This window comes from Pteronotus mesoamericanus, unplaced genomic scaffold (assembly GCF_021234165.1).
Source record: "Pteronotus mesoamericanus isolate MK-2021 breed Mesoamerican mustached bat unplaced genomic scaffold, CSHL_Meso_final scaffold_651, whole genome shotgun sequence".
Classification (NCBI taxonomy): Eukaryota; Metazoa; Chordata; class Mammalia; order Chiroptera; family Mormoopidae; genus Pteronotus; species Pteronotus mesoamericanus.
Genome location: NW_026555325.1, coordinates 44,298,823 through 44,312,683, shown reverse-complemented (window position 1 = coordinate 44,312,683; position 13,861 = coordinate 44,298,823). Strand labels below are relative to the sequence as shown.

General features: G+C 34.5%; 1 protein-coding gene across 2 annotated transcripts in view; it reads right to left on the bottom strand.

The window, feature by feature from the left end:
- ITGAV (integrin subunit alpha V) overlaps positions 1 to 13,861 on the bottom strand; it is an 87,866-nt gene that overhangs the window by 39,659 nt on the left and 34,346 nt on the right. For both annotated transcript variants that reach the window (XM_054562597.1, XM_054562598.1), the window contains exons 5-10: positions 8,639 to 8,700; positions 6,473 to 6,518; positions 3,705 to 3,830; positions 2,788 to 2,832; positions 1,694 to 1,737; positions 1,548 to 1,604 (exon numbers count right to left, since the gene is read on the bottom strand). In XM_054562597.1, the coding sequence (XP_054418572.1) occupies positions 1,548 to 1,604; positions 1,694 to 1,737; positions 2,788 to 2,832; positions 3,705 to 3,830; positions 6,473 to 6,518; positions 8,639 to 8,700 (380 nt within the window). The remainder of the gene's footprint in view (positions 1 to 1,547; positions 1,605 to 1,693; positions 1,738 to 2,787; positions 2,833 to 3,704; positions 3,831 to 6,472; positions 6,519 to 8,638; positions 8,701 to 13,861) is intronic.

Genomic DNA, 13,861 nt, shown 5'->3' with positions numbered 1-13,861 from the left:
CTCTGAGAAGTTATAAATGGATGTCTAAGCATTAAAGGTAACAGATAATAATTATCAATAGGTCATACTCAGCTCTCCCTATGTGAAATTACTTCAACTTTAAAGAAATTATTGTTTGGAAAGAACTCATTTTTGTCTCATATCTCAACTGATTGCATGCCAGTGGTTTTGCTTTTGAATTACACTCAGTACAGATGTGTTTGGTTTTCTCGTGGGCCTATTACTCAGAGGGAGAAGGAATGTCCTCTCCCCGCCGTGGGACTGCTGCTTATCACACACAGAGCAGCCCGGCTGGAAAGACATGTGAAAAAGGAAAGTTCTCAAGAGAAGCTACCAGGTAAAGAAAAATTAGGAGAGAGGACAAATTAAAGATGAACTGAGGTGAATAATGAGTCTGCAAATCCAGAACAGCAAAGCTAGCAGAATTTCCAAAATTTGATTAGCAGAGATACCAGGAAGGAATGATAAGGGAAATTCCTACATTATTTATTTGGGTTGATAAAGTATAATTGAGAAAATAGACACATTCTACTGTATTCAAGTACAAGATCAGAGCATGTGTAATAAACTGTACTGTATCTGGGGTACCATGTTGATGTGATGACTGGAAGTTAATAGAATACTATGTACAGGCCTTATTCTCTCAGGGTGTGTGGCCTAAAAGTATAAAAAAGGATGTCATTTACTGAGACAAGTTTTGTTCTGGGCACTATGATTGAAATGTTTTCATTTGGTTCTCACCACAACCTCATGAGGAAGTTACCAGTACCCCTATTTTTACGCATGAGACATGGGATTTACAGTGGTAAATCCCTTGTCCAGTGCAATAATAGAGTATGGAGCACGCGAGTCTTTCCTAACGCAAAGCCCAACAGCCGAGACGACCATGGACGGCCTACAGGAGACGCTGCTTAAGATAAAGAAGCCACAACAGCGCACAGAGATACCAACACCAGAACCGCCTGCCCTAACTCAGCCCTGTGCATCACCCCTGACTATCCCACAAACGGGAAGAGGCTGCTGGAGACCTTGGGTCTAGTTCCTCATCCTATCAATCCTGCAAAGCCCCATCATCTCAACTGAACAAGAACTGGGCTTAAATCCCAGATTTGAAAACTAGAAGTGTTTTTTCTCTGGTACTAATTAACCTCTCCTTTATCATTACTAACTTATTCGATAAAATTGCATCCACTAGAATTAAAAGTCTTAAAGGAGACTTAAAGGAGAAGTGAATGTCAACAGCAAAGTAAAAGGAAGTTTTTGGCTTTGTGTGTAAGCAATCTGATTTTGTAGCTCCTTTAAAAAAAAAACAACCCAAAATCTAGCCCTAACATGGAATTATGAAAGTATCTGCTTAAACAAATTACTTCAGCTAAAACAAATATGAAATATTTCAAGCCTATTTATATCTGTAACATTGAACATTGAACCAGTATTTATTATACAATGAATTATTTAACTGTTAGGATATTGCCTAGAAAAATTTTAAGACATTAGGAAATACTGATATTACGATGTTAAGTGAAAAAATCATTTTAAAAGCATACCTGCTCACCAGTAAAATTGTGTAAGGATGACATGTTTTTCCCATCATAAATATAAACCTGTGCAGGAAAAACAAAAGTATATGAAATATAGGAAAATATAAGATAACCTAGAGATATTTTTTAGAAACACTTTTTAACTTTCCTACCATTCCCAAAGTCCTCGCTGCTCTTGGAACTCCTGAAACAAAGTCTGAAAAGAAAAAATTTAATTATTCATTTGAAAAAAGAAATTTTTTAATTCCCACCCGAGGACATTTTACCATAGCTTTTTAGAGAAAGAGGAAGGGGGAAGAGAGAAACATAGACTGGTTGCCCTCTGTACGTGACTAGACAGGGTATCAGACCGCAGCCTAGGTTTGTGCCTGACCAGGAATCAAATCTGCAAGCTTTCGGTTACAGACGGCACTCCAACCAACTGAGCCACACTGGCCAGAGCACTTTATTATTTTTTTTAATTACTCATTTCTGAGATCAATATTGGAAATTGCAGGATGAAGGGGATATGTCAGAAAACTTTAAGTTTTATTTCAGAAGACAGTAAGTGAAAGATCTTTTTTAATTAGTATTCCATAATAAATAACCACAGTTTATTTTTAACCATAAAATCAAATATGTACAAAATAGAAAGATTCAGGAGGACCCTTAAATAGATTCATGTGTGCCCTCAAGGCATTTGTAACCTGGTTAAAAAGAACAGGTAAGATCAAGTGATCTAAGGATAAGGAACAGCTGTATTTACAGTAATGGAAACCAATACAGAGCAAATGAAATATGGTAGAGGATACAGTGACACAGAAATGTGATCAAAATCAGGTAAAGCCTATGATTTCCGGATTGAGCTTTGAAGGATCATGGACAGAGAAAGGGCGGAGTAACAATCTTACTGACAGAGCCCAGATAGAAGGTTACAAATTATGCAGAAAGAACAAAGAAACTAAGTCTCTCCAAGAGGACTGAATGTGCAGAAAGCCCTGAGGAAGGAGCTAAAGCATAACTGAAAGTGCTGAGAAAGGAGCAGATGGGGAAGAGACGGCCCCCCAGCCCTGGCTCACTTTCAGCCACTACTGACGAAGTTTAATACAGACCCGCCAGGGCACCAATGGCCCCTTCATTTCTCCTGTTACATTCCTTAACAACGGTTTCAAAACTCTTTAATTGCTGAAATTGTCAATGCCACTTGTTTCAAAAGCTTAGCCTTAATTTTTAGAAAAGGATTAAATATAGTTCAAGCACATCATACCGTCTATGCCATCACCGTTGAAATCGCCGACAGCCACGGAGTAACCTAAGCAGGGAATCAAAGGTGAAATACCATCAGGTCAGGGCAGGACCAGGGAGCTTCAGCTCACTCGCTGCCTCAGCTGTCTTTGAGGCTACTGCCAAGGAATTCCTCTAATTTTGTCCTCTAGAGCCAATATATTCATGTGTATGATAAATGTGCCTTAAAGAAAATAACTGAGCTACATACTCAGAGTATATAGCTCTATTAGAAAAAAGTAAGACTTTTATCACCTTTACAGAGGAGTTATTTAAAAACAGGGTAAATTTGCACTTCATCATAAGCCGTAACAAGATTTTCTCAATCAGCAAAGTACTACTTCTGTCATGTGTACTTGGCTTAATGAATAAGAGAAATTTAAAAAGAAAACAAGCGTTAATAAATACTAAAGAACAAAACCATAGTTTAATATAGCCAATAATAAAAGGTCAAGATTCAGGCTGCCTGGGTTTGAATCTCAAAACAGCAAGTGAGTAAAACAAAATTATGAGTGAGTGACTTCAGGCAAGTTATTTTGCCTCTCTGCCCGCCCGAGTTTCTTTATATAAAATAGATTAACAGTACACTTCTATGGACTTCTTTTGAGGATTAAATAAGATAACACTGGAAAGTACTTAGTACAATACCCAGAATACAAGTAAGCATGTCTTAAGGGTTATCTATTGCTATCATCATAATACAAATAATCATGCTCTTAAATTTCAGTTACTGAAATATGATATAACCCTAGTACTCAGTAACAATTTGAAATTATGTTCCTTATATTAAAAAAAAACTTTAATTTATTTTTCATAAAAGATTTTTCTACCTAAAGCAGCAAATACAGGTCAAATCCACCCCAACTCTAAAAAATGAATCCATAGGTGGGTATCACCTACCCAAATAACTGTCATCAAAAACAGCTTGTGCAGTCCGAGTTGCTAGCTGGTTATTATATGTGATGCTGTAAACTTTGGGGTCATATTTAGATACAATTTCTGCCACTTGATCCGATATGAGCTGACCTGAAAAAAAAATATGTGTGTGTGTATAGATATATATAAAATAACTTTCAAATGGGCACTTTGTGATACAGATGACGGATAGCACTTACATGAAAGAAAATAGCATTAAATGTTAGTATTTCTAATTATTATCTTTAAATAACTCTTCTTCATAATATTCAATCAGAAATTTGATGTTAATTATTTCTATTTAGCCTAGTACTTAAAATTGGCCTCTGCTAATAAACAAAAGTTTCTGAATTAGAATTTGTCTTAACTCACTAAAGAAATCAATGTTAAATAAATGGAATAATAAAATCAAGGGCTGTTTCTCAACCAAATCCATGAAAACTTGAAAAATCAACTGAAGTAATTAAATGTTCTTATCTGAATAATAAAAAACATTCAGTTCAACTGATTTTTTAAAAGATTTTTATTTATTTATTTTTAGAGAGAGAAAGAACGGGAAAGAAACATCAACGTGTAGTTGCCTCTCGAACGCCCCCTACTTGGGACCTGGTCTGCAATCCAGGCACGTGCCTTGACTGGGAATCAAACTGGCAACCCTCTGGTTCACAGGGCAGCACTCAATCCACTGAGCCACACCAGCCAGGGCCAACTGATTTTTTTATAACAAATTATTTGGGCACCTTTATGAAGTAGCCTGAATGGGGTGAGTTTCTTTTTCTTCACAATCTTAAGTAATTAGGTGGACAAGAAATCTAGACAACTATATAAAAATCAGACTGAAACTGTGCCCCAGGAAAGGTTGACTCTTTATTAAATGCCATCTCCATAACATGAGAAAAATATTCTCTTCATTTCTGCTGTTTTAGGAAGAAATTCATAATAGCTAACGACTTCAGTCCTGTTCCAATTTGTCCAGTCCCATGTGTTGAGCCTACAGGACAGAAACACTTTCTGTCTGGGTCACTACTTGATCCTCCGTGCCTAACGAGTACCTAGCACATTCATTAAATGTTTTTTGAAGCAAAGAACACAGGAAAATCCATCATCTCTTTGGAACAAAACATCATTATTATTTTCTCTGTTCTTACAGAGACAATTCTGAGATCGACAGAAAAAATCATTCTAACATATTTACTCAGGGTGAAGTCTGCTGATTTTAATCTTATGGAAACAGAATTTTCTCTGCCCAGTCACTGTGTCCTTTAGTTACATATCATATACCATTTAAAATGAAACTCCAATGAACATAATATTATCTATATCTGTCCAAATTTATAATAAATAGGAATGCATAGGCATTGTGCAACACTCAGGGTATTAAAAGAACAAGTAATTTAAACATGTTCACAGCTGTGTTGAAAATGCAGAGTTAACAAGCAGTCCTGACTGAGAATCACAAAATCTATCTTTGGTTCCCACACATGCTGATGAGACACTTCCCTCCAAAGAATGACATGCCTGGCAGTAGAGAAGAAAAATATATCTATGTTGAATATCAATGTAATTATTAATATTTATTTTCTCATATGCAATTTGAACTTTTCTTGTTTTTATTGTAAAACTCATGCATAATATTCCTACATCATTCCAATTTCCAATAGATGTATAATTCATAGAAATTCAAATTTTGTAGTTTTAGTTAGTATGTCTCTCATACTGATCCTAGTCTTTGCCTGATTTCTTTTTTTCATTCTCTCCTTTGCCATCCCTTTCAACTTTTCAGTGATTCCCATTTCTCATTCTCCTTTCATCCTATTTTCCTTCAGGAAATTTCTTACTTTAGCTTCTCTTTCTACAAAGCAAAAGCATGGGTTTTCCTACAAAGAAGCAAGTCAGGAAAGCCTAGTGTAGAATACAGAAGTAAAATTCAGTATCAGAAAGTACTTTCAAATCAATACAGTCAGAAGTTTTCCTGTTCTTCCATAAATTGATAATGCTGGAATACCAGAATGCCAAGAAACAAGAGTTCTAACCTTGTAAACAGCACTTTTTAGCAAAAAATAAACATGTGAATATACTGACTAAATAAATGTGTTTATCTAAGCAGATTGAGTTACTTATTTTCAAACTATCAGCAAGTAATGGTGTGTTATATTTTGTTCAAATGGTCATTTTATTAAGACCTCCCAGAATGACTGAAGAATGTAGTGTTTTACCTTTACATCAATCAGCAATGCCAGTTTAATTATATTCTTTTGAAACTTAGTAAGATCCCATTTTTAAAACTCCAACACAAAGAAATCATTCTGTATGTCAGTGATTTATGAGAAAATGACATTTAAATATTCCAGTGAGTATATTCAAAACACTTTTAAAACCATGAGCTTTCAGAACGCTACAATTTACCTGTCATAGGTAAGTTCCATACACTTCCTAATGCTCACCTCAAGGCCTCTAGAGTACAGAAATGGAGAAGTACAGACCACAAACAATAAAATGAATTATGTTAAGTCACTTTATAATTTAATTTATAATTTAATTTCAAAGTATTATTTTCTACTAGGAATAGATATATATAATGTGTTATATGTTACATATTTTATATATAAATACTATAATAGTATAATGATTTTACATTGAAATTGTATTTTTCTATTTCTTTAAAATAATTTGAAAAATCCCATAGGCACATAGTAAGACAAATGAGTCTTAAATACAGTCGTCATTGGGTAATTTAAACAATATTAACCTACCTTGCCAATAAAAGCTACCAGGACCACCAAGAAGTACTCTGTCAGCCTAGATTAAATCAAGCAACAAAAAGAGAGATATTTAAAAGCAGGTAGCTTTAAAAACTGAAAGCAATGTAATAGACACAAAAGCTACATATATATATATATATATGACTATACGTGTATGTATATATTAAAACAAACAAAATTATAAATCTCAAAATCATCTAACTCAGTTTCAGTTATATTCATGGTACCTTTTCTAAAGTAAAATAAAAAAAAATGGAAAGTAGTAATATATTCATTTAATATATGAAAATAAACAAACATATATACATACAGATTTTGTGGATCTTGGCTGCTTCACAAATTTGGTACTAAGTAAGGAAAAAAAGTCCCTCCCTAATACTGTATATTACATTTGAGACTACAGAAGCAAACTTCCTTTCAAACAATCATTATAAATTTTTCAGCTAAAGGAAAGTTTTTAGTGTCCTGCAGCTCGAAACAGGAGTGAAGTTAGAAGGTAAATTTTTCAGGGTATATTATATATACAAGTTACACTTGACTAGCATTTCTTACATCTCTAATAAACTGTAAGTATTTAAATGAAAATACTTAGTGTTTAAGCATAATATTTTGGAAATTTCTTCTTTCTGGAGGTTAGAAAAATTACCTCCCCCTTCAAATGTTCACATAGCCCTTTCAAGCTTTGAACAGTCAACCTCCTGCCCTGGCTATGGAACAGATACTTCTAAATTGTCTGCTTTGAAAGGACTGCTTATTTTTCAGAAATGAGTTGAAGAAAGTGAACAGTTAATTTAGCAATGACTATTTGCCATATGAGAGTATTTCTAGGGTTACAGTTGTACAGGCATAGGTACAGAAAACATCAACACTTTTAAAAAATACAATACCTATTTGAAAATACAAAGTCCGGCAGGAGTAACACCATTGAGTGTAGTTTGTAGGGTATGTGAATGTCTTGCACAAGATGGACAGTAATTTGAACATTTCACCTAAAATGTCATATGGAGTGCTTGAATGTGATATTGTGTGTTACAGAATTACATGCTTATGGTTTTGTAATAAAAGATTTTTATGTAATTAAAAAGGGGCATTATTTGCGCCGGATCCTGATGTCATGTAAGTTTAAACCTAGTATTTATTTACATACTTTACCTCTTTGTTTTGCTTCCTTAAATTTTGAATTAAGCAAAGTTTGAATTATGAATTTCACATTGAGTAAATTAAAATCAGTTATTTAGTAAGGAGAGCTAATTATAACTATCAGGACCTAGTCTACAATATTTTTAATAAAATAAATTTTTTAAAAAACGAAATACTGTATTAGTTTTTCTGAATCGTATGATTATAGTTGCTGTTACTTTAATAAACTTAAGGTACTCTTTACTTGCATTTTCTAAGAAAGCCATGTTAAGCTTTCCAGGGGAGCTCTACTTTTAATCAATCTATTTTTGAGACTTCTCTAAGAAATAATTAATATTCTCAATTTGATATTCAAAGTGTTCACACATCCCACCAAAAGAAAAAAAAATCACACATACAAATTACATAAAGGAAAGTACTTAAGAAAATTTTCCTTTGAAAATTTAAACACAATTCTTATTTTAGAAAACTAGATAAAAACTATCAACTCCGGAAAATGTATTAGCTTAGTTAAAAATACAAAGAATCCTGACTATAAGATCCATTATAATAATTAAATTGCTTCAGTTTCATTTGGTGCCTGTAGGCACACAATAGATGGCATATATGCATGTTTCTCAGCTTTTATGTAACTACGCTTTAATTTTGGAATAAAGTTCCCACTGATAGTTTTTGTATAAAGTCAACTTCAATCAAAAACAAAAAAAAATAATATTCTAGAAATTTATCTAACTGAAAATTGTGATATTAAATCCTAACAGTTATCTATCATTTATTGAAGAGATCTTCTACTGGCTTCCGTTCCCACTTTGATGTCAATTTCAATCGAGTAACACCTACGGAAAGAATTATATAATGCAAAGAATATCAAAATGCATGGGTCATTTTCATGAGCTGTTTTCATAAAATAAATAATAGTTATGGAGAAGCTGAAGTATTGACCAACTACTCATTTTTAACCATGACTTAGATAATAAGGTAGATTGGAATCTCGTTTAGTCTTAAATGAGAACTTACTTTAGTAAAATCAATGCTGAATCCTCCTTGACAAAATCCCTGTCCATCAGCATCAATATTTTCTAAAATAAAAAGATTGGAAATATACACAAACCCAAAAAACAAACACACACAAAACAAAGAGAAAAATCTGATATCAACTGTAATCATAAGATAGTGTACTAGTTTCTAGGAGTGTTCATTCACCCAGGCACTTCATAAGTTATCACATTTTAAAAAAGTAAGTATGCATGTTTATCAGCTCCATTTTTCTCAGATATGGCAACAGAAAGAGATTAAAATACCTAGAGCAGTCACAAGGGAACAGAAAGATCACCAACTATAGTGACTTTCAAACTTCTTACTTTTAACAACAAACCACAGCAAGATTATATTTTATATCACACCCCACACAAACCAACATATACATACATAAATAATTTCACAAAACCATATACTGTATTTCATTCCATTTTTTTAAATTACTGATTATGACCCACTATTTTGACTTCATGAAACAATGATGAGTGTGATGTCAATTAGAAATTCCAATTTAAAATTCCTATTTCTTACTATTATTATACTGTAGTTCTAGGTCTTTACACTAGTAAAGAGATATATACATCTCTAATATGCACATTTCCTATGTACATTTTTATAGTCAATAACAATAGCAAAAAAAATTATTTACAAAACATAGTTCAGAGCTTCAGGAGATAGCCAGTACCTAAAAATGTTCTGAGAAAGGTAAATATGAACCTATCCTCACAACACATTTAGTACTGGAGTCTAATAAAAGTGAACCTCTTTAAACATGACACTTTCAAGCATTTTCCAGATGATAATAAACTCAATCATTCTACTCTTTGGTAGTTGCCCGTTTTTTGTAGTTCTCACAGAAAGAGATGATTTATGGACCACTGGTCAATTAATGAAAATAAAATTTAATCATGAGTAATACTGTACCTAGAAGAGAGGTAAGGATGAACCTGAAGATTCTCCCTTGTTTTATTTTGATAACAAAGAAGAATGAAAAACTCTACTCTTCAGTTATCAAGGCATTTTTCCCTTATTTTTCAATTATAATTGATATACAATACTACATTAGTTTCAGGTATAGAGCAATGATTAGACAAAACACCTCATGAAGTGACCACTCTGGTAATATCAAGGAATTCTTGTAGCCAATGTTACAATATATAAATAATTATGCTATATCTTACTGTATTTGCCACTCAAATACAGGAACCAAAAAACTCTATTTTAAGTCATTAGGACAGCTTGCAAGAATTTTTGCCAAATATTCCCATCAAAAATTTTGAATCCATTTTATAAACTTGGGAACTGCCCCGAGATTACACACTTAATATCTAAATTTAGGATTTTTTTTTTTCAAAGAAAATACCCTCAAGAGTGTAATGCTACCCCAATGTAAAGTTTCCTAACCAAGAGAGACTGGGAAAATGCAGGGCTGGGGTTTCCAGTGTCTCATGAATTCATACTGAGGAATTCTGCTCTGACCTCAAGCCGGCCGTGTTATTTCCTTTATTCAGGTTGCATCTGGGGAACTATCTCAGGCTATTTGTAAAGACATCCTTTTTTTCTTAGTATTATCATACTGTGCAATTATAGGCTTTATATGGTTTCCCAGATCATCCAGCTAGAAAACATCGCTCTCCTTTACTACTTTCTGAAACAGGTATACATTAAACTGAGTATTTATGCTAACATTAAGAATTTTATGTTGACTACAGCCTACTTCACTGAAGGCTTTTGTTTTTTATTTCTATGGACAATTAATACTCCTCCTGCTTGTTAAACCTGACAATATTATACATAAAAATATTACTGATTACGATAGTAAGAGCAACTAACAGTTATCAAGCCCTTACTATGAGCCAGGTACTTACTATTCTAAAGCATTTTCCTTGGCATTATCTTTTTAAATATTTACAGCAATCCTATGAGATATACTATTATTATTCACAGTTTTCAGATAACAAAACTAAGGCTTAAGGAAGTTAAGTAACTTGACCATGGTCAAACTAGTTAGTAAGTAAGTGCATGGATCTGACCCCAGGTATGCCTGCCCCAGGAGGCTACAATACCTCAAATCAGTAATGTATTTGTAATTCCTGAGTAACAATAAGGAAAAGGAAAAGCCAACTAGAAATAAAAACAAAGAAAAATCTGTCTACAAATATCATCACCAGACAGGAACAAAAGACTCAGTCTGAGCAAGGAACTGAAAGTGTTTAAGGTAGAACAGAAAGATATTTGCCCATTGTGTAATGCCAAGAATGGTCCCAGATACAGTTATAAAAAGCCAAAAACAAATGAAATCAGTAATATGGTAAGTTTTTTACAGACAGTAAAGTTAAGTTGTCCAGGGTGTCCACATGGGTTATGTTAAAAAACAAAAGCAAACAAACAACAACCCCCTCTCCCCACAAAGGACTGCCAACAAAACAAGCAAAGTTATCAAGAAGTTAGCAATGTGGCTCTACAAAGCTGGTATCCCCATGTAAAATCATTCACTGGGTTGCATCATGTACTGCAGTATGAAGAAGACACAAGATACTAAATCTGCATCTCTGAAGTCTTTTGTCCAAAACAGTGTTTTCACCCACCATGAAACAAAGGCCCAGAGTGGTTAAGTGAATCACCCTCAGCTATATAGGCGGGTTGTTGGCTGATTACGAGACTATAACCCAAGTTCTCAGGTTCCCACTTATGAGCATTTTTATCTGGGCAGGTTGCCCCTTGAAATTGGGTCCTGCAGGTAGTAGCTTAGTATTTCAGAAGTTGAGTGGAAAAATGTGTACAATGATCAAGGAATACAGAAAGCCATGTATGTTAGGAATAAAGGCATTTACTCTGCTGTTTTAAGGTGGTTATTTGTACTTTTTCTAAGATTGGAGGTTTTATTGTTTAGATCAGGGATCAGCAAATTATTTCTGTGAAGGGCCAGACAGTAAATATTTTAGGCTTAAGGGCTACGTCATCTCTGTGGCAAGACTCAACTCTCCCTTCACAGACAGCATGTAAACAAATGGGTGTGGCTGTGTCCCAATAAAACTCTCTTTAAAACAAGAGGTTCACAAGCCTCTGTGTGCTCACCTGATTAGGATGTTAAATACGTTAGAAAATAAGGTTTAAAATCATTTTATAATTTTTATGCCTAAACCAAATAAAAACTAATGCATTACCTAACAGATGGATTATGCAACCATTGCCTTATTCCTTCAAATACATGTTGAGAAAAGACCTATTTATTACTGAAAAGACAAAATAACAAAAATTCCTAGCTTAACATGGCAGTATATCCACAGGGATCATCGTTCGAATGCTTGTTTTCAGAAAGGTTCCATGTACTCTCACACAACAGAAATTACCCAAACCTGTACTCGTGAAAACAGGATATATCCTTTATAGAAAAACTGTGCTTACTACAGAGGCAACTGAAGTGGGAAACATTTTCTATTGTTAGTGATACAGGGAAAAAATTCCTTTGGAATAAAACAGACCTAGTTCAAATCCTCATTAGACCACTCGATACTGTAAGACATAGAAAAAAAAATACTTAAACTGTCAGAATCTCAGTTCCTGTATCTATCATATGAGCGGAAGGCGGGGGTGGGGAAGGTGGGGGGGGGTGTGCGCGTGTGTGTGCGCGTGTGTGTGTGCGCGCACTGCTGTGTAAGTTACAAACCTGGCACACAAGAGTAAGCCCACTCTTCACAGCTACAAAAGTATCTTCTCACAATAGGAACATTTTTGTAATACAGAAATTTAAAACACAAATTTAGTCTTCACATATCCCACCCACACACCACAAAGGCAACAGTACTAAGACCAAAATGCCAACATAAAGGTGATACAGATGGCATCGAGCACTGAGGATAAAACTCCCAGCCTCCTCTGTCCCTGACGTGCTTTCCAGCCTGTCTTAATCAATAATGTCATTCTGGGAGGTATCATTCTTTTGATGTTTACCTATCAGCTACAACAAGTAGGGGCATGGTGGTAGCCTAAAAATGAGTGTTTAATGAAATCATTTGCCATTTCTTGGAGGTTTAACTGCTTAGAATTTTGAGAACTGAGTAGTTCCTCTGACCTGGTGTCAAAGACAAATACCATATGATCTCACCTCTAAGTGGAACCTAAGCAACAAAACAAACAAGCAAGCAAAACTGAACCAGAGACATGGAAATAAAGAGCAAAATGACAGCGAACAAAGCAGAGGAGGGCGGAGGGTAATGGGATAGAAGGGGAAGGGTCAAGTCAGGGAACATGTCTAAAGGACCCACAGACAAAGACGACCGGGGGAGGGGGGGACTGAATGCGGGAAGTTGGGGGTGGGTAGAGCAGGAGATGAAATGGCAACAAGTGTAACTGAACAATTAAGAAATAATAATCTAGCAGTAAGAGTCTTAAATGTTCTACTTATCCAGTGACCAATGGAACATAAAAAATAATGGTCTAAAAAGTGCTCCAGGTATAAACACCATACTGCATTTCAATAAGCTAGTCTTGTGCATCTGGTTTAAGGAGGATCTGGAGCGACGGCCAATTTAACAAGGTGAGAAGGCAAAAGGATTTGCATCTCTGAGGGGAAAGGATGTAGAGAGTTTGTAAAAGCATAATCATAAGTGCTCAAAATCATATTTAGTCACAAGGTCAGTTTCACTTGAATTTCAAACAATACTCGGGGAAAGTGTGAAATCTTCTGGATTATGAAAAGAGGAATAAGCTTGATAGTGGATTAATAAAGACACTCTAGTAAAAGCAAGGAAATTCAGACTCAGAATCCTGAGTTCAATGAATCACCTTCTGATAGAAACTGGCATTTGAAGACAAAACTTTTATTTTTAACATCATTAGTAATACAAACTATATTACCATAAAGTTCTGAAACTTCAGTATCCATTAAAATCACCTTGTAGAATTAGTTTAAAATGCAGGCACCCAGGCCTGACCTGGACCTACTGAATCAGAATCTTTTAACATCTTTGTCAGAAAACCTCAATGGAGCATCTTTTGACTAAAAGTGACTCAAATACAGGTTTCCAAAATCATGTACCAATTATTACTAACCAAGGAAGATGAAAATTAGTTCTTAGGGAGATAAGCTTACTGACTTCACATGTGTGATTACTTTACACTAATAGGATTGTTTTCATTTTGTTGTCATCAAACATCACAATATGTCAATAAACATTAATAACCCATCCATTCTCATTC